This window comes from Giraffa tippelskirchi, chromosome 7 (assembly GCF_054371585.1).
Source record: "Giraffa tippelskirchi isolate mGirTip1 chromosome 7, T2T-mGirTip1v1.2.pri, whole genome shotgun sequence".
In the NCBI taxonomy this organism is placed as follows: Eukaryota; Metazoa; Chordata; class Mammalia; order Artiodactyla; family Giraffidae; genus Giraffa; species Giraffa tippelskirchi.
In genome coordinates, this window is record NC_137281.1 from 142,809,677 (window position 1) to 142,829,934 (window position 20,258).

Here is a 20,258-nt window from a genome sequence, read left to right on the forward strand (position 1 = left end):
AATTCATTAAACAGTCTATATTAAGCTAGTATCTTAGCTGCCCTTTTCTGTTTATGTTAATGGTTTATAAAATCAGATAAATATATATCTCTCTCGTTGGAAAATATAGAATAAGTAAGCTCATTGAAAGACTAGATCCATGATTCTTCAGTGTTAGCATACATTAGGATGTGACGGGAGTGTGATAGGTGGACCCCACCTCCGTAACTTGACTTCACAGGTCTGAAATGGCTCTAGAATTTGCATTTCTAGTAAGTTCCCAGGTGATGCTCTTGTTGTGTCCCAGGATTACACTTTGAGAACTGCTGCATTCGATTGTTTCTCAGTAATTGAGATGCTACCAAGATTCTCTTTAGTATTATATAAGGTATACCATTTTGTTTGTGTGTGTATACATATATATATATAATTATATATATTATATATATTTATATATAATATATATTTAATAGTCAATGATAAAGGTATACAGTTGTTGAAAGAATTAAAAGGTTGAAGGAAAGCAATATTCTATAGACATCAATTTAATTTTCTTTAGTGTGGTTATAGTCACTGATAGGCTAATGCTGTTGTCACTGATGCTTGCCAGGTTAAGTCCAGAAGTAACTAATTAATAAACAGAATATTTCAGGAGAGGGCAGTATCAGTAATGATGTATATCAGCAAGTACTTTGAGATATTTAGCTAAGATCCTAACACTCTAATACAGCCAGGTTTTTTTAGTTTGTTCCACTGTTATTATAAAGCATTAGTTTTATTTAAAGATTCCAAAGAACCTCCTTATACACATTCATACTTCATTTTATGCTGTTTCTTTTCATTAGAACTTATATTTGAGGAGATAGTAAGTATATACTAGTTGAGTTCCTTATCCTCTCTGATTTTTTTAAATAGATTCTTCTGATTTGTTAAATACTCATACACCATTCTGATTAGTAACATTCTTTCGTTCTTTTTTATTGAGGTGTAGTTAATATACCACATTAATTAGTTTCAGGTATGCAGCATAATGATTTGATATTTGTATATATTGAAAAATGATCACCACAATAGCTGTAGTTAACATCCTTCATCATACAGTTACAGAATTATTTTTTCCTTGTGATGAGAACTCACAAGATCTACTCTGTAAGTAACTGTCAAATATGCAGTACAGTATTACTAAACTGGAGTCAACCATGCTATACATTACATCCCCATGACTTACTCATTTTATAAGTGGAAATTTGTGACTTTCAACCCCCTTCACTCTGTTGCTTGTTTTCTTTCTTTCTTTCTTTTTTTTGTTTAAAGCCACTGGATGTGGACAAAGATTCATCTCTGGTGACTCTTTGTTATGGACTCTGTGTTCTGGGACGGAGAGCTTTGGGAACTGCATCACACCATATGTCCAGGTAAGGAAGGCATTGCTGTTTTCAAAAATAGACTGGGAAGCTCTATAATTAAAATCTGAAATGGTTTTTAATGGAAGCATTCTATGTTAATTTATTACAAATGTTTCTTCAGATATTGTATAGATCTTTTTAGTATGTAACACAGTGGAATTCTAAGTGGTTAAAAGAACTAACTTTTAAAATTCACACGTGTGTGGGCAGCTACAGATAATGAGAATTTAATAATTTAAGATATTTAAAAAAATAACTAATAACGTATGATTGGTGTCTTCCCACATACATCTATTTTTCTAACAGTTCACCTCCTTTTATTTTTATTTTTCTTCTTTCAATCGTTGCTCAGAGCATTTATATTCTTAATATAATGATACATTAGATTTGGGGACTCTAAATGTAAACTGAATTTCTTGTTGTGAACACCCAGCTGAATTAGAATTAAGAAATGCCATGTAATGCTTCTTGTCTGATTACTTCATGTTTTCCATTAGGCCTTCCTTACTTTCAAGTTACAGAGTCTTTACCTTCTGATTATGTTCGGGGACTCACTGTTACAGTGGTTCATAAACAAAGGTCCAGGGCAAATAGCCTTGACCCTTGTGATTCTGATTCAGGGGTGCTGACATTAGTTCTTGACGTCTGTATCTTCAGAACACTCCCAGATGATTCTGATGCATAACCAGATGTTAGAATCAGTGTAATGGAAGACCTTTGTCAAAATATGTAAACTTTTATCTCCAATCTTAACAGTAATTTAGAGTCATTCCTCTATGGATTGCATGCCCTATTTAAGGGAGATTTCCGTATTTCTTCAATTCGGGACGAATGGATCTTTGCTGACATGGAACTGCTGAGGAAAGTAGTAGTCCCTGGAATTCGTATGTCCATTAAACTTCATCAGGTAAGAGGAGGGACTTTCTATACATTGCTGGTTTTAATGTTACTTCTTCACTTGACTCCCAAATTATGTTCCTTAGGATCCTTTTGAAAAATAGTCTGATTTGAGACAAAGAAAAACATGATTCATGACGTGATATTAAATCTTGAAGCCTGAAACTGTGTTTGTAACAGTGAATTTGAATAGTAATAGTAGAGAGTGACCTGGGCATGAACTTGAAGAAAAATACAAGCAGTGACAAACTGAAAATAAAAGCCTTGGGCGCCTGTAATGGTTGCTTTGACTTCAGGTGATTGTAATTCATGCCTGTTGTCAGGTGACTGTAATTCATGCCTGTTCTGTGGGTAAATGTTAGGTGATTCCCAGTGCAATGTAACAACATCTCAGGGTCTTACAAGTGTTGCTATTATTTAACTATGAGCTTCATTTACCATGTTTTATAGAATAAATGATGATTAGGACAGAATCAGCCTTAATTAAATAATCTGAGTAAGGTAATAAAGTGAAAATAAGACCCCCAAATGCAAATCTAAAGCCCTGGGCCCCTTTAAGAATATATTTTGAAATTAGGTTCTGGCCCTTGCTGCCCTTATGGCCCCACATGACAGCTGTGATGAGGCTTGAAGATGGAGAGCACGTGACAGTCCTCATTAAAGGCAACTGCTGTGCTCGGACGTGGGGGTCCCTCACTGCCAGCTAAAGGTGGGCTGCTCTTCCAGTGATTCCACCAGGGTCTCATGGAATGGAGTTAACACCTGTATTATTATTAAGCATTACCAATCAAGACTATAGTTATTTGAAATGTTCTGTGAAAAGAATACTGTTTTGAGGATGATGGGGAAAAAAAATATTTGGGATCAAGGAGAAGAGGGCGGCAGAGGATGAGATGGTTGGATAGCATGACCTACTCAATGGCCATGAACTTGGGCAAACTCCAGGAGATGGCGAGGGACAGGGAGGCCTGGTGTGCTGCAGTCCATGGGGTCACAAAGAGTCAGACACCACTTAGCGACTGAACAACAGCAACACAATTGTCCATCATCAGACTGGTTTTAAAGTTTCAAGACAACATTCAGTGTATTTTAAAGAAAAAGATAATGATTTCATATTAAAATGTTTTTAGAACTTAACAATTTCTCAGAAGGTGTTGTGTTTCTGCTACGTATGAAATACTCTTTTATGTAGCATAATTGTCTAACAGCTCCTGACAGACATCTTTAATTCTAAACATCATGACAGGTATTTTATCTCCATCTGGCAGAGAGGAAACTGAGGCACAGACTCTGTATTTTCTGATCCTTGTCTCTCCCTACAAGTGCTCTTGCCTGCTACTTCCAGTCCATTTCCTTACATGTGTTTTTAGCCTGTGACAATGGTTCTCTACCTTATAATCAGGCCCAACACAGTCGAGTACAGCTCACTGTCATCATTAGCCATGACTGACAGCAGCAATGACAGATTGGGAACGGGTAGGAGGTGGACTTGGGAACCCGGGGCCATAGAGTGCTGAGGGAGGGGAGAAGGTGAGAACACAGATGCAACCTGGAGAAGTTCTGTAATCCACATACACCTTGGAGAAGAGGGAGATTGACCTGTGAAGTAACAAGCAGCAGCCATTCACTGAGCATCACTTTGACCAGACAATGGGTTGCTGGTGAGAGACTCTCAGGCCAGGAAAAGATAGATGTGTAAATCAGTACTGTTCATCTCCAAAGTTCATTTGTACTCATGAAAATCCACAAAAGGCTTCTATGTTAAAGTATTAGTACACATGTATACTACTTGGCATGTGACCCAGCAAGTCCACTCCCACATATTTACCCAAGAGAATGAAAGTGTATGTCCACCCAAAGACTTACACACGTGTGCATAACAGTTCTAGTCCCAAGAGCCCAAAGCTGCTGATAACTCCAGTGTTCATCAACAGAATATTACTTGGCAATAAATATAAATGATCCACTGTTAGATGCCACAGGAAGAATGAATATCAAATATTATACAGAGTAAGAGAAGCCAGATGTAAAAAGAGTGCATATTGTATTATTTTATTTAGATAAAATTTAAAACAGGCCAAACTAATCTGTAGTGACAGAAAGCAGATCAGTGGTTGCTTGGGATATAGAGATTGAATGCCAGAGGCCAGGAAGGAACTTTGAAATGACAGAAATAGTCTATATTTAGATTGTAGCAGTGGTTAACATGGGTTTACACATTTGTCAAAGTGCATCTGACTGTACTTGTAAAATGGGTGCAATTTATTATGTGTAAATTATACCTCAGCTGATTGTTTTTTAAAAAGATTCTGTTTCCAGAGAGCTAAATATATAAAATTTATGTTAACCTTTGTTTCAGACACAGTCTCTGATAGGGTGCTTTTTAATTTTTAATTCTGCAATCTGTTATATGTTTTTACTTTAGAAATTAAAACTGTTATCTGTGTAATACTTAATTTTACAGTGTTCTGTAATGTATCAGTGTTCTCATCCACATAATTACCCACAGCCCAGAGATTTATTTTACTCACAGTTTTGTAGCTGAAGATTAGCCAAAACTCGGAGAAATTAAGTAAATCGCCCTTTTCATGTATTCTCTCTTTTCCTCTAATTGTTTTGTAAAACAGCTTACTTCCTTATTTTTTTCCTCCACTGGTCTCTTTAAGGGAGTTTACATGGTTGTTAGAGCTAAAATACATCAATTAAAGTCTAGCTTGGTTTACAAGAGATATATAATGAAAATCTTAACAACCTGTGATCTCCTTGAGAAAAATGATAGTATCTTAGTCATCTTTATATCCTCATTGCTTAGCACAGTACTTGACAGCCAGTGAATGTTCCATGAGTTGCATCGCTTTCAAACAATAGTATTTCCTGTGCATCTTCTCATAACTTCTCAAGTGTACTTCTAAAATGCTTCTGAAAACTATTCCTAGAATTGGAAACATTATCTCTTTATTTATTTGAAAACTAATGGAAAACAATGAAAAGTAAACATCTCCCAAGAGTAAGCGTCTTCTGTCATCCCGTACCATCATACAATACTCCAAGAAGCAGTCACAGTCAATAATTGGATGCCCATCTTTTCTGCTTTCCCCAAGTTCATTCAGACATTTTCAACTTATTTATATGTATTTTCCTTTTTAAAAATGTAATCGTGCTGTGTAAATTGATCTGGGGTGCAAGCTTTTTTCCCAGTTAGTATAATGTGGACACCTAAGTCAGCACCTGTAGAGGCATTTCACTTTTTTTTAATGACTTTGTAGATTTCCAGAGTGTAATTTTTACTCTGTTTATTCAGCTCTTTCTCTATTTATGGACATTCTGCTTGTTTCAAATACTTATCAGTAAAACACTGCTGAATGATGTACATAGAAGTTTACATATTCATTCAACCATTTTAAGCCCATTGAAAATAAATACTTGGACAGGATTGAACATTCTCCACTTTTGGCATACCTAATGATTTCAGACTTTGTGTCCATTTTACTGAGACTGTGTTCATTGCTTGTCTCTGCACTTTTGTTTTCCATTCAAATAATTGTACAAATACTACTAATCCAAGGATGTCATTTCTTCGCTAACTGGGTATCTTGGTGAAAGAGAGCATCTTATGTCAGAATGAAAAAATACTCAAAAAATGTATTCAAGTTCTGGCACTACAATCATATACTAATTTTCTAAACCTCATTGTTCAGCCACTAAGTCATGTCAGACTCGTTGTAACCCCATGGACTGCAGGCTTCTCTGTCCTTCACTATTTCCTGGAGTTTGCTCGAACTTATGTCCATTGAGTCAGTGATGTCATCCAACCATCCCATCCTCCGTTACCCCCTTCTCCTCCTGCCCTCAATCTTTCCCAGCTTAAGCCTCTTTGAGCTTTAGTTTCCAAATTTGTAAAAGGCTGGCATTATCTGCTCAACCTACTTGACAAGATTGTTGTAAGCGTTAGGTGAGATCATGTGTTGGAGAACTTTGTACACTATGTACCCACATGTATGTGAAGACTTCTGTTATCCTCATGTTGGTGACCCTCCCTACCTGGAGGTGCATCCTTGGGGACATCGCCTTCTTGCTCTCACTGTCTCACCTCCCGATAGCACACACTCCAGTCAACTGGCCTAAGCACAAATGACTTGCTTTACCTGGGTGTAAAAATTTATCAGCCTCTTAACTATAAATATGAAGGCAGCCAATATAGTATTTGTGTTTCCTTAATAACATACCATTTCAGTAATTCCAAATTGTGTTATGATTATTGGGGTTTATATCCTGTATCCCCTGTTAATTTGGGGGTTTCTGAATGGGAACTGTTAATACATTTCATATACTCCATTGTTTCATCCAGGCTATCTGCCACACAGCCTTGCATGTGGTAGATATTAAATAACAAATTACCAAGTAAATGAGTAGTTAGTTGCTAAGATCAAGAAGACTTAGCTTCTCTAGGACTTAGGACCCTTAATTTGTCCTCAGAGCTCATATTTTTGAGCCTTATCTTAACTAGATGAGAGGCAGGATAAAAACTGTATATTGTTATCATCCTAGAGATGAGACTTCAAGTGAAAAGCACCTAGTTAAAAAGAAACACAATTTCGAGACCTTTTATGTAGCTTTAACAGTGAGATAATCCTTTAACAGGAAAAAAAAAAATGAAGATATGCAAACCAAATTGAATGAGGTAAACAAAATATATATAAATTGGAAATAAAAATGGTTAAGCTAATAAAACCTAGAGGAGAGGTAGGGTTGAACTGAGGGATTTGCTGAAGTGGTAGAGCAGTAATGAGCTAATTCCTAACCTGGATAAATTTAAGAATCGATCATTTACCTCTCATAATACTGACACATGCTGATAATGAAATACATAAGCCAGTTTTTAGAAACTGATTTAGTTTTACAGAGGCTTTCATCGTCTTGGAAGTCATTCTCTAATTTTCCTAGAAATACAGGTCTATCTTTATCTCCGGATATAGGACCATTTCACTTCTCCGGATGAATACGATGACCCCACCGTGCTCTACGAAGCCATCGTATCCCACGAGAAGAACCTCGTCATTGCCCACGAGGGGGACCCTGCGTGGCGGAGTGCAGTGCTCGCCAACTCGCCCTCCCTGCTCGCTCTGCGGCACGTCATGGACGACGGCACCAACGAGTACAAGATCATCATGCTCAACAGACGCTACCTGAGCTTCAGGGTCATTAAAGTAAGGTTCGGAGGCACTTGTCTGCCTCTGAAGACAGTCGAACTTAGAGAACCTTATCCAGACTTTTAAAAAGTCATGAAATTCTTTCACAGAAAACAAAAACATAAAACCGCACTACATTGACGTTTATTGTTTATGAGCACTTAGTAATTTATTTTGTCAGTAATGTACTCTGTCTTCTGGAGTTTTCTCATGTGCCGTAAAGCCTTAAAGCCTTTCCTTATTTCTGTTTTGGCAGTCTCTTGCCTGTTATATGTGCTGTTTGGGCAGCATCTCTTCTGAAGATGTCAGCCCTGTATTGCTAATATGATATGATTCCTAGGTCGCAAAATAATAATACTATAACTTGTACTTGATAGTGATCAGTAGCTCACTGTAAATGGTTCGCTCTAACCTGTTTTTTGGTTGGTTTGTTTTGTTGTTGTTTTAAACGTCTCAAGACTGTAGGAGGCATAATCTCTGAAATTTTATTTTGATAGTTTGAAATGGTTTACTTGTTTCTTCACTGGATCAACCCCCTCCCCCCACGAAATCACAAATATCCTTTCAACTCTAAATACTTATTACCTCTCATTTCTGTCAAAAATACCTGTTATCTCAGTTACAGCATTCAGTGCTTCACCAATTTAGAAAACTAAATAGACTACATTTTACTTGGTATTTTTACAAGACAGCAAAGGGAAGAGCTCTGTAGGTGCTTATTATTTAACAACCTAATGACGGTGGGAAATGGTTAACTCCCATTCAGATGTGACCTACTTATATTTGTTTCCTGCTTTTCACAGCTGGTTATTGTTATGTCCTTCATATCCCTCCCATTGCTGCTCTTCTATTTATATAAATTTTATTCTTAGCCCCTTAACCTACTTCCTGTGTGTTCTGATTTTCAGGTGAATAAGGAGTGTGTCCGAGGCCTTTGGGCAGGACAGCAGCAGGAGCTTGTTTTCCTGCGTAACCGTAACCCAGAGAGAGGTAGCATCCAGAATGCCAAGCAAGCCCTGAGAAACATGATAAACTCATCCTGTGATCAGCCTATTGGCTACCCGATCTTTGTCTCACCCCTGACAACTTCTTACTCTGACAGCCATGAACAGCTTAAAGAAATTCTTGGGGGACCCATCAGCTTGGGAAATATCAGAAGCTTCATCGTGTCAACCTGGCACAGGTGAGCGGTGGGGCTGCCTTTTCCATTGGTGGTGTGTCCTGAACTGCCTAATCTATGCCTTGTGCATTAGCATCACCTGGAAGGCCTTAGAAAAAATACAGCTGGCATGGTACAATAAAAACTTGTTACAGCTGAGCTTTAGGAAGTAGAATCTGAGCATGTGTATCTTTAAACTCTTATAGGTAAATCTAACGCACAACTCTGGTCAGGAACCACTGCTCTAGCATTTAATAGAATCTTGAATAGTTCCCTCTCTTTAATTTTTTTAAACTCTTGCAGCATATTGTTGCTATTAGAATGTGTGGGTCAGCAAACAGGGCAAACTAGAGAAAAGGAAAGAAACTTGCGCAAGCTGATTGCATTCTTTTTGAGTTCCAGTCGAGCAGTAGGGGGAGCGCGCTATCCATGTTGAAGCTCCTCGTGCGATGCAGAGATACTGCTGCCATTTGAACAAGTAGCACTCAGGTCTGAAATCTGTAATGTCCTCAAGTATGCACATGAATTTCTTCCTCTGCCTTTTGTCTAGTAAATTATGATGTGTGGTATAGGAAGATCATAATTTGATGGGTGGTAAAGAAAAATCTCAGATCAAGAGTTGTTCAGATCTTTAAATATCAGAATTTAAGAAAAATGGGATTAGAGCAATGAACTCTAAAACAGGTCCTTTAAAATTCTTCCAGCATTAAAGTAAAATTTCACCATTTTAACATCAACCCCTATTCAAACAGGAGGAAGAACGCAAACCAGGATAGTGTTCAAAGAAGTTTTCTCTTCAAAAAATAGGTGTTGTGTTGAAATTGCCTTGTTTGCTCAGGACTGAGTGGTTTTCTGGGGCGCAGGATTTTCAGTGCCAAACTGAGACAGTTTCAACTTGACACTTTAAAAAAGAAGAAGAAAAATTATTACAGCAGCTCTCTTCAGTTTGCTACAGCATAAATTAGATTTAATTTAAATCAATTAGGTTTTCATGGGTTGTATACAGTGGCAAGAATTCTATTTCCAGCTGAGATTTTAATGGAACAAGTTATTATGTACAGTTCTTCATTATGGTGTAGGAAAGGTGATAGAGTGTATAAAAGTGAAATCAGTTAAGAATGGAGTCAGTGAATTTAAGAGGGCAATATGAAAACATAAGAGGTTTTTGCTTGCTGACGTTGATTGCCCCATGCAGCCTTTCAAAGGTGAACGTGAGTAGCTTTCAATGTTTAGAACAACTAGAAAAAGGAGAAAATGCCTATCTTGAAGTGACCTTGGGACAGCGCCTGCTACTCTGGTGTTTGTTCCTAGGTTAAGGAAAGGTTGTGGAGCCGGATGTAACAGTGGTGGCAATATCGAAGATTCTGATACTGGAGGGGGACCCTCCAGCACCAGTAACAGTGCGACAACTGCCAACGATCCCCACAGCAGTGCATCCCAAGGAAGCACTGGAAACCCAGGCCAGGCACCCGGAGCAGGACTTCATCCGCCTGTCACATCCTACCCTCCAGCCCTAGGTAATCTCAACCAAAATTATGTGTGGGACGTCAGCCCCTCAGCTGTGGGGTTCAGGCGGTATGTGTGTGTAAAGAGGATGACACGTTACCTACTCGGGAATATGTAAGCAGAATGTTTTGTTTGATTCCCAGTGGGCCATTATCCTACCTATGTATATTAATCATTTTATGTATATAAATATATAATACTTAAAAATAGCCTTTCTTTGGAAGTACCATTTTTAAAGGCTAATCATACATAACTAATATAATTTATGTAATTTCTCTCCTATTGAACAATGATTTGGTTTCTTCTGAGTATTATAACTTTGTATATAAATCTTTATATTATAATCTCTTATTCTTTTCTTGGGCTGGAAACTTGAGAAATGAAATCAAATCAAAGTTTATGAAGATACTTAAGACTCATAATATAAAATGCCAAAAATCTTTTTAGACTTTCTTTTTTAAACCAGTTGGTACTCTTACCAGTTGTACATAGGAATGTCCAGCTTTGAGTATCATTGTTCCCAGCTCTGCTCCCTGCTCTCTCAGAGAGAAAGGAGAAGGGGGGTGGTCCTTACTTCCATTGTTTTAATTTGCATTGGTGTAATACCTGTGGTTGGAAACTTTTGAGTTTATCATCTCTTCTTTCTGAAGTCATATTAAGTCTCTTGCCCTTTTTTCTATTTGGTTATCTTATCTTATTTATCTTTAAGATTTTTTTAAAAAATTAATTTATTTTTGTCTGCACTGGATCTTCGTTGCTCCGTGTGAGCTTTCTCTGGTTGTAGCAAGTGGTAGCTACTCTCTGGTTGCAGTGCACCAGCTTCGCACTGCTGTGGCTTCTCTTGTTGCAGAGCAGAGCTCCAGGGTGCCTGGGCTCCATAGTTGTGACTCAAGGGCTTAGTTGTTCCATGGCATGTGGGATCTTCCTTGACCAGGGATCAAACCCTTGTCCCCTGCACTGGTAGGAGGATTCTTAAGCACTGGACCACTAGGAAAGTCCATATCTTTTTCCTGTTTATATTTGTATATTCTGGATTGAGCTTTTTGTCAGTTTTCTGTACCAAAGATAGGTCTTCCCATTCTGTATCTTGGCTCTCTCCTCTTCCTGTGAAGAGTGGGCTTGTCTTTTTTTAAGGGGAAGTTCTTAATTTTTGTATAGAGCAATTTACTAATCTTTTCCTTTATGATTAACAATTTTTTTTATCCCATTTAAGAAAATTTTCCTTATCCCAAGGGAAGGTATTCTTTTACTAATTTGCCTTTTACATGAGAGCCGTAATCTTACCTGGTATGCAGGCCAGATTTCATCGGTTCCCAGATGGCTGGTCGGTTGATCAGCATTGTCCTTTTCCCCAATGTTGAACATGAATCAGATTAAATTTTAAACCATTTACTTCAATTTAAAAAAAGATAACAGCACTGAAATTGTTAAGACTCTTAAGTAGGTGTGTGATCAACATTTTGTTTGTTCTTTTTTAACTTCCGAGTGAGAACTTAAAACTGCCAGTGTGCTGCTTTAAATGTACCTTCTACTCTTAACATTGATTAGCTCTTTTTAATTTTCAGATAAAAAGCATGTGTAATTATTTTTCAGTATAATTAATAATAATCTTCACATCACTCTTCACAAATCTGAAGAATTCTGTCAAGCCATTAGAAAAAAGGACACAGAAGAACCTGCTGTTCAGTATTGTTGGTCATGTTCAGGAGTGATCCCTAATACACACGCATATTGTAGTTATGCCTCTCTGTTCTTCTGTAGGTGGTATCACTTGTCATTGCAGTAGATTGAAAGGGCATTAATACTCTACTTTGGGAAACAGTAGTTACAGAGCTTACCACATAGTAGATCCTTAATAAATATTTCTCACTGTCTCATTTCCATGAACTATTTCATCTCTGATGTATTAGAGAGGTACTCGTGTTATTCTGAAATATTTGAGTGAAAGAAATTTTAGGATTTATCTCAACCCTAAATCCTGCTATTTCCTGTAGATTACCTAATTGTGTTTTTCATATGGCACAGAATTTGGATTTTAAAAAGCTTCAGCAAATGAAAATTATACGAACCACACGAGAAAAAAGATCTCAGATACTTATTTCTTTTTGACAACTTTAAAAGTTTCAGGTATAAATGTTAAATTCAGTAAATTCACCAGCTAATTTATGGTGAGAGGCTTAAGGGAGAAAGTCCTAGAAACTACAAAAGAACCGACTGTGCTTGTATCATGCCGCTCAGAATGAATGCTGCTGCTGTTTCTCCCTCCCCAGGCACTAGCCACAGCTCTCACTCCGTGCAGTCTGGCCTGGTCCGGCAGTCCCCCGCCCGGGCCTCCGTAGCCAGCCAGTCCTCATACTGCTACAGCAGCCGACACTCATCTCTCCGGATGTCCACCACGGGGTTTGTGCCTTGTCGGCGCTCCTCCACCAGCCAGATATCGCTTCGCAACCTACCGTCATCCATCCAGTCCCGCCTCTCTATGGTGAACCAGATGGAACCCTCTGGTCAGAGCGGCCCAGCCTGTGTGCCGCATGGCTTGCCTTCCTCCAGCAGCTCCAGCCAAAGCATCCCCGCCTGCAAGCATCACACCCTTGTGGGCTTTCTCGGAACAGATGGCAGCCAGAGCTGTGCCGCTGACGTGCAACCCGGCAGCACCTCAAGCCCTGCCAATAACTCCCATGCCAAAAAGGGGGAGGTGATTTACAGAGTCCAAGTGAGTAAGCCCAGCGTTCTTCTTCCACTGTTTCTCCTTCCCAGTTTTGATTTCTTGTGTTTTGAGTGAAGGACTCCTGTGAAAGCACACCTTATATTACTTAGTCTGAAGAAAGAACATTTGTGAATGCTGCAAAAAAAGTTTCTGCCAATGTAAAAACTGAAAGCAAGCAGTTTTTCACTGGTGATATTTGTTCTCTCTTCAGCCATGGTTATGTGGCCATGGCAATAAGGTCTCTCGGGAGGCTAAAAGGAACTCACATGGCTGTTTAGGTTGTTTTTTATTGCATATAGGCAGTGGAGAATGTGAACACAAAGAGGACTATGAAAGAAATTTTGTTTGGAATTATATAATTATTCATCTTCAAGGAACCAATGAATTGGAAATGATTCATATTTATTTACGATGTAGATTGTAGATCCCGGTCAAATTCTGGAAGGGATCAACCTGTCAAAAAGGAAAGAGCTGCAGTGGCCTGATGAGGGTATTCGGTTAAAAGCTGGGAGGAACAGCTGGAAGGACTGGAGTCCTCAGGAGGGCATGGAAGGCCATGTAAGTTCTTCTGAAGCTGGTGCCCTGACTTTTTGTAGCCTGTATGCATGTTTTTAGCTAATTTATGTACTTATGCTTAATTATCAAACTGAATTACTGCCTTTAATGGTAAGGATAGAGTCTGTGAGTATATTCAGGGTCTCTGCCATTAACTGCTTGTTTTGTTCTAAATCATCAGGTGATTCACCGATGGGTGCCTTGCAGCAGAGATCCAGGTACTAGATCCCACATCGACAAGACAGTACTTCTGGTCCAGATTGAAGATAAATATGTGACTGTAATTGAAACTGGGGTACTAGAACTTGGGGCTGAAGTGTGAGCCAGTGTTTTATAACTTCATTTCTTTTCCCTCAAAATTCCAAGATGTTGGGGAAAAAAAAAAGAGGAGAGAGCAGAAGATGCCTGCAGTTATCACTTTGATCCTGTAGGAGAGACTTGAACATCGAGTGGGCTTGGTTAAGCACCTCTCCTTTGCCCTGACTCCCGTCACTGTCTCCATCCCCAAATAAAGCTGAAATATTTTTTTAAGTTAGCTGCTGAGAAAACATTTTGCATGAAGGATAAAGTTCTGTTAAAATACATCCTTAAAAGTTTTTTCCTATGCATTGCCTATGCTTTAAATCAACAAATTCTTGATTTCTGAACTACAATCTCATATTTTTCTAATTTCTTTGCCAAAAATAATGGCCATGTTTTGTCATAAAACATGAAATCCATTTACCTTGATTTTTAAAAACAAGTGTAGAAACCTTCAGTTTGACACATAGCAGTATAATGTACAGTGAAAGAGACTATGAACAGACATAGATTTATCTTATTCCTTGAGCGCTAAAAACTTTAATGAAAAAAACTGCACTAATTTTTTACAATGCACTAAAGTCTGAGATTTCTCAGAACATTTATTTATATATAAAAATAAAATACCATTATTTAAATTGCCTTTGGGATTAACCCCTTCCCTTTCCTTATAAACATACGTAGCAGGAACAGTGCTGCTCACTCTTCTTTAGTAGTCTGTACTTCATGCCAGTCCACCAAGTGAGTACGCCATCTCATGATATACGTGGCTCCATCGCTGGTGTTTCCCAAAGCCAGTAGTCAGGGACTCGGTCCCGTGAACACTCCTGCCAGCTTCCGTGTCCGCACTTCAGATGGGCTCCAGCACCAGGAGCACCCCCGACACCCTGCTTCTCCCACCTGGGCAAGCTCCGCTGGGGTCAGTTCTGGGAAGAAAATGCTTTTACTTTTCAAAGAAGAAGATGAACGTCCAGGAATTTAAAGAAAGGATTGATTGCCTTTTAAGAGTTCTTAGTTCTTGAAGTTATTCACATGCAGTTCAGTTAATCAAGTAAAATTTTTTCAAACAATTAATCCAAATGGTGCCGTTCTTATCATTATATCCCACTTTAATAACCTTGCCTTTTCTTTTCCTCCTCTCTTCTTGTTCTGTGACTTGAATTTTATTTCCTGTGATTTATAGTGTGTAGCTGTAATTTGGAATATTTATATCTGTGATGAAATTGACTTAACTCGTATGTTGTCTCATAACTTAAATTTTATTGGTTTTTTTTTTTTTAATGTATGTATTCAGGGAAACATATAACTCAAATTTACAGTTGGTCTAGGTGGGAACTGCAGTTTAGATTTCATTTTCAACATACGGCACTTTTTAAATCCTTCAGAAAACTTTTCACATTTTGTGTGACACTCCAAAGAAGACTGTACATGTGAGCATTTAGGAGCAGCTATCTCCCTGCCCCCGTGAATGAAGAGTAAAAAGAAGCAGGTGAAGTGAATTTCAGTACATTTTATTTAATCTGTTACATCCAGAGTATTCCTGTTTCAGCATGTGGAACTAGCCGTATTGCAGGTACTTGCTGGCCACATGTGCTTCGTGGCTACCCTGTCGAGCAGTGTGGGTTTGAAGTTATCTTTCTGAGACAGAGAGAAGCTGTTTCTCCTGGTAATTCTAATGTAGATCTTACAGTATATCATGACACTTCAGTAGAAGGAATAAAAACTAAGGAAGTAAATAGCTAATATATACCATCTAATTGCATTTTCACTCCAAAACCTTTTTTTTTTCCTTTTTCCAATTTTAAATTTTTGTGGTTATTCAGGAGCCAGTGTGCCTCATGTTGATGTTTCCAGACTTCACACACTGCAAAACTTACTGTTGAGAAACTTTTCGTCAAATAATTTATTAAACCTTTATACAAAGGTACCCCGTTTCTCAAAACAAATTGAATTTTGTTATCTTTTAGTAATTTTATTAATTAGAAATCCTAAAAGGAAATCCTGTTCTTATTTTTTAAGTCTTAAACTTGTAGTCTTTTTAAAATCATAATACTTTTCTAATAATTGCATCTGGGGAAGTATTGATAATTAAGGAAGGATTCATGTCTTAAGAATAATTTGACCTAAACTATAATAGAAAAATATACACACTTTCGGTAATTAAATTGATTATATGTGTCTTATTTAACCCTGTCCCCCACTACTTCACACTCCCTTGGAGGATAGTGAGCTATTCATTTAGATTCCCCGTGTAGCCTTTTTCATTAGTATCAATATATAAGACTCCAAGTATACACACATTAGCATCTTCAGTTCACAGTTGCCAAAACTTTAAGAGTTCCTTAATATGAAAGTAAAAATATGTAATTAAAACACTTTTAACTTTTTTCATTGTTTTAAATAGTTTTATTGATAGCTTCCTGGGGTTTTTTCTTATTTGATTTTATTTAGAGTTCTGGAGTAAGTTATCAATGGTTAACTTTTTTTTTGGTTATTCTTATTTAGTGGTAAAAATCATTTTGTAATTCATATTTTTGGTTAATCTTCCAGTTTATAACTTGGTGTAAGCCCTCTTTTTACACCATTTTTCAATACTTGATAAAATTTTATATGTTGACTTTTTTCTAAAGATCTATAATTTTTCCAGAAGTCTAGATTAATATAAGATATTGATATTTAAGGGGCCTGAGAGTATAGGTGGTGAGGCTCTATATTTTTAAGATAAGAGATTAATTACCTTTCAGGAAATTAGTGAACAGACTTCACCAATGTTCTGCCTTCTTTGAGTTTCCATTACTGGGAGATTAACTTCCATTAGATTTGAAGTATTTTTCTTAATATTTCAAGTATATCTGAGATACTTCTACGAATCCTTGAAATAGAATTAGACAAGCTTTCTCTCTTGAGCGAAATATGGAAAATTACTCTATGTACCAAATATCAGGCAGTGAAAATATAAGCTTTAACATAAGAACAACAGCTCATTAAAAAGATGTATTTTTCTTCCTGGGTTGGTTTACTTTTCCATCTCATATCAAAATATTAAAAACCAGCCTCACATTTAAGCAAGGGTAGCTTAGCCTTAATGAATTCTGCTTTGCCTCTGAGCAGCAGCCCTGGGCCCCTGCTTAGGAATTCGTCATCTGGTCGATTGCTGCACTGAGTCACGTTCATCCAGAGCTGAGCCTTTTAAACTTATGATTTGCCCCGAGGCTAAAATGATCATTTTCTCTTAATTAACTTGCAAAAATCTTTCTTCGTAAATATGTGACTTGAGAAAAAGATAGCAATAGTGTTGCATGAGAACTATTTGAATTTGTTTACTAGCTACAAAATTATAAGTTGCTGCCCACAATGTGAATTACTTTTGTGTTTATTTTCATCCCTTTTCCATGAATATGGACAAAATCTCACCCCGTTTTTTTTTTTGTCCTTAATATTCATTCTTACTCTTTTCTGTAGTATATTATAATCACATAAAATTACTTTGCTTGGACACAGACCCAGTCAATTTTTGACTTTTGTTAGCATACCTTGTTCAGATGAGGTGTAAAACATCCATTTTTATTCTAGAGGCTTTTCCTTTAATTCCAAAATAAATGAAGAGAACAGTGTTGTTCAAGAAGATGATAGTTGGAACCCATGACTTTGAACTTTGTTTTGGTCTTATGTGGAAGTTGAGTTTCATTAATCTGAAAAGAGACATTATGATGTATTTGTGCAGCATAAACATTAATATTATGTTGAATATGTATAGTTTTTTTTTTAAATTAGGTATTAAAAAACTAGCCTCTCTTTTCTTCACTTCTCTTATTTAAAAAAAAATCTGGTTGATGTATACCTAGGCCTTCTCTTTTATTTAGGTGAGAACTGTGATTGGAAAGAAGTTCATTATTATACAAATAGATCTGATAGGTATGTGAATGAAGTATTAATTTTGCTTGAAACAGAGGTGTATTTTCTGCTTTGAATCACCTCACCTGAGTCATCTTGTCAAGAATCACGTGTGATAAGAGTTTGTCTCTATTGCCTTTCAGCCACGTGTTCTTTCTGAATTAGAGAAAATAAATTCTATTTGTGAGCTGAACTTCCTTATGTACTGTTTTATGGAAGCAGCATAACATTCTTTGGGGCACCAGAGCTGATTGTCCTCACAAGGTTACATGACAGCTCTGTTCTAAGACACACCTATTATATAGGGTTATACCTTTTTTTCCTGTGCCTCAGCTCTGTACCTGAGAATTTATGATTCAGTGGAGCAGGAAAAAAGGTCACCTATGATTGTGATAAGGATGAATTCCTGCAGGTTATTTGCACAAAATGGGGCAATACCTTGAAATTTAAAACAGAGAAGTAGTGGAAAAATGAGATGGCTGCTCCAGATGACTCTTGGGTTTAGTGTAATTGTAGTATAACAAGATTTTTTATATATGAAGCTTGATTCTACAACCAAAATAATAGAAATGGGAAAATCGTGTCTGCTTATGCTTTTTTTTAAAAAAAAAACTTACTATAGTTTAACTAAAAATAAATTGTAAAAAATGATTAACATTATACAAGTCTGGCAATGAGCTCTGCATGAGGAAATGGAAGGAAGAATATGAAAATGATTCCAAGAAAGTAGGTGGGAGGAAGGAGAATGGGTTTCCCTTTTCTGATCATGGGCTCTGGAAGTATTCTTTGCCTCTACCAGCATTCAGTATAAACCAGAGATATGTACTCCCATATGTCTGTGAGTGTGTGTGTGCGCGCGTGTCTGAGTGTTTGTTATTCTGAACAGCTTGTAAATACTGTAGTTGTTTAAAATGGAAACTAAAAGCTGAGATTGTTTTTTCTTTGCAAATATATTGCATCAAAGATACAGTATTGACAGTGGATAAAACACTGAGGAAATAAATTTTTTTTCATTTTGCCTTCTGTCCATTTTTATTGAATTAAGAAAATTAAGAGTTTACCATATTAAAAGCTCTGCCTAGAATATTTTTAAAACATGTACTTGGTTCTGAAGATAATCAGTTTAAACAGATGCTTAGGCTTGCTATCATGGGATTCACCCTATAATAGAAATGTATCTATCTCATAATAAAAGGATATCTTTTCACTCTTGGCAGAAAGGTTGTAGTTTACATCTTACGAACTTTTCTGAATGTGTCTTGTTAATGATATTAGATGGAACATGTAGGATGAGGGATGAAAATGTGTGCATATTCACTGTGTTAAACTAGATTACAGTAAGGAAAATGAACATACAGATTATGGTCATCAAAATCAGGCAAATGCTAAATAAGGGTGTGTACTAACCTACTGATTTTATGTATAATACTTAAAGAAAGTGCAAGCTGACTTACAATGATAATAGATATACTCTTGACAGAGTCACTTATTAAGCCTTTAGTGAGTCTCTTTAAGTAACAGCCCAAACTGGCAGGGTGCAGGTGATGTCCATTGGCATCAGAGTCCCAAGCAGTTTGCTCTCTTTCTGCCCAGGATCACAGTGACTCACCTGGAGATGTAATGGCAGTTAGTCTTAGGACAGTATTTTTATCTAATGACAGGAAGCATGCTGGTTAAATGAAACACATCTTCAAAGAAAGGAATTTTCTGTGTGCCTAATCTACATTAATCTTAGACCCATAGTTTCAAAGGGGGGTTGACCTGAAATCTGGGTCCCCTAAACCTCTTTGTTGTTAATCTCTTAAAGTGCAGCTTACTTAGGGTTTTGTTGTTGTTGTTATTTTCTCCTAAAGAATTCAAATATGTTTTGCTGGCGTACAGCCAATGAATCTCATCACGTAGGTGCGTTTTCCTCTGGAGAAGGAAAAAAGTACCTTGTGCAGTAGGCATGGACATGACCAAATGACAGCTTTTCGGGTGTTCACTCAGCACTTCCTACGCAAAGCATTTGTCTTACTCCCCCCTTCTCCCATTCATATGTGTTTATTAAAACTAAATATTCTTGAACGTCATACTTAGAAAAATGTAAATTTGGTACAAGAGAATCCCTAGGTTTCTCTGTAATTTTCTCAGGACATCTATTAATAGCAAGTGGCTGACTATTTTGGGGCCTCCAAAATCACTGCAGATGGTGACTGCAGCCATGAAATTAAAAGACGCTTACTCCTTGAAAGGAAAGTTATGACTAACCTAGACAGCATATTAAAAACCAGAGGCATTACTTTGCCAACAAAGGTCCGTCTAGTCAAGGCTATGGTTGTTCCAGTAGTCATGTATGGATGTGAGAGTTGGACTATAAAAAAAGCTGAGCGCAGCAGAATTGATGCTTTTGAACTGTGGTGTCAGAGAAGACTCTTGAGAGTCCGTTGGACTGCAAGGAGATCCAACCAGTCCATCCTAAAGGAGATCAGTGCTGAGTGTTCATTGGAAGGACTGATGTTGAAGCTGAAACTCCAGTACTTTGGCCACCTGATGCGAAGAGCTGACTCATTTGAAAAGACCCTGATGCTGGGAAAGATTGAGGGCAGGAGGAGAAGAGGATGACAGAGGATGAGATGGTTGGATGGCATCACCAACTCGATGGACATGAGTTTGGGTAAACTCTG

At 37.4% G+C, this 20,258-nt stretch overlaps 1 protein-coding gene across 8 annotated transcripts in view; it reads left to right on the forward strand.

Annotated features, from left to right (window-relative positions):
- PCNX1 (pecanex 1) overlaps positions 1–18,611 on the forward strand; it is a 175,377-nt gene extending 156,766 nt beyond the window's left edge. For 5 of the 8 annotated variants that reach the window (XM_081508886.1, XM_081508888.1, XM_081508887.1 and 2 more), the window contains 8 exons: positions 1,294–1,394; positions 2,142–2,292; positions 7,259–7,489; positions 8,380–8,654; positions 9,942–10,147; positions 12,407–12,849; positions 13,261–13,401; positions 13,580–13,795. In XM_081508886.1, coding sequence (XP_081365012.1) covers positions 1,294–1,394; positions 2,142–2,292; positions 7,259–7,489; positions 8,380–8,654; positions 9,942–10,147; positions 12,407–12,849; positions 13,261–13,401; positions 13,580–13,720 — 1,689 coding nt within the window. In that variant the 3' untranslated portion in view covers positions 13,721–13,795. Of the gene's footprint in view, positions 1–1,293; positions 1,395–2,141; positions 2,293–7,258; positions 7,490–8,379; positions 8,655–9,941; positions 10,148–12,406; positions 12,850–13,260; positions 13,402–13,579 lie in introns of all 8 variants that reach the window. The other 3 variants (XM_081508889.1, XM_081508892.1, XM_081508893.1) reach the window with 1 other exon arrangement.
- The last annotated feature ends 1,647 nt before the right edge of the window (positions 18,612–20,258 follow it).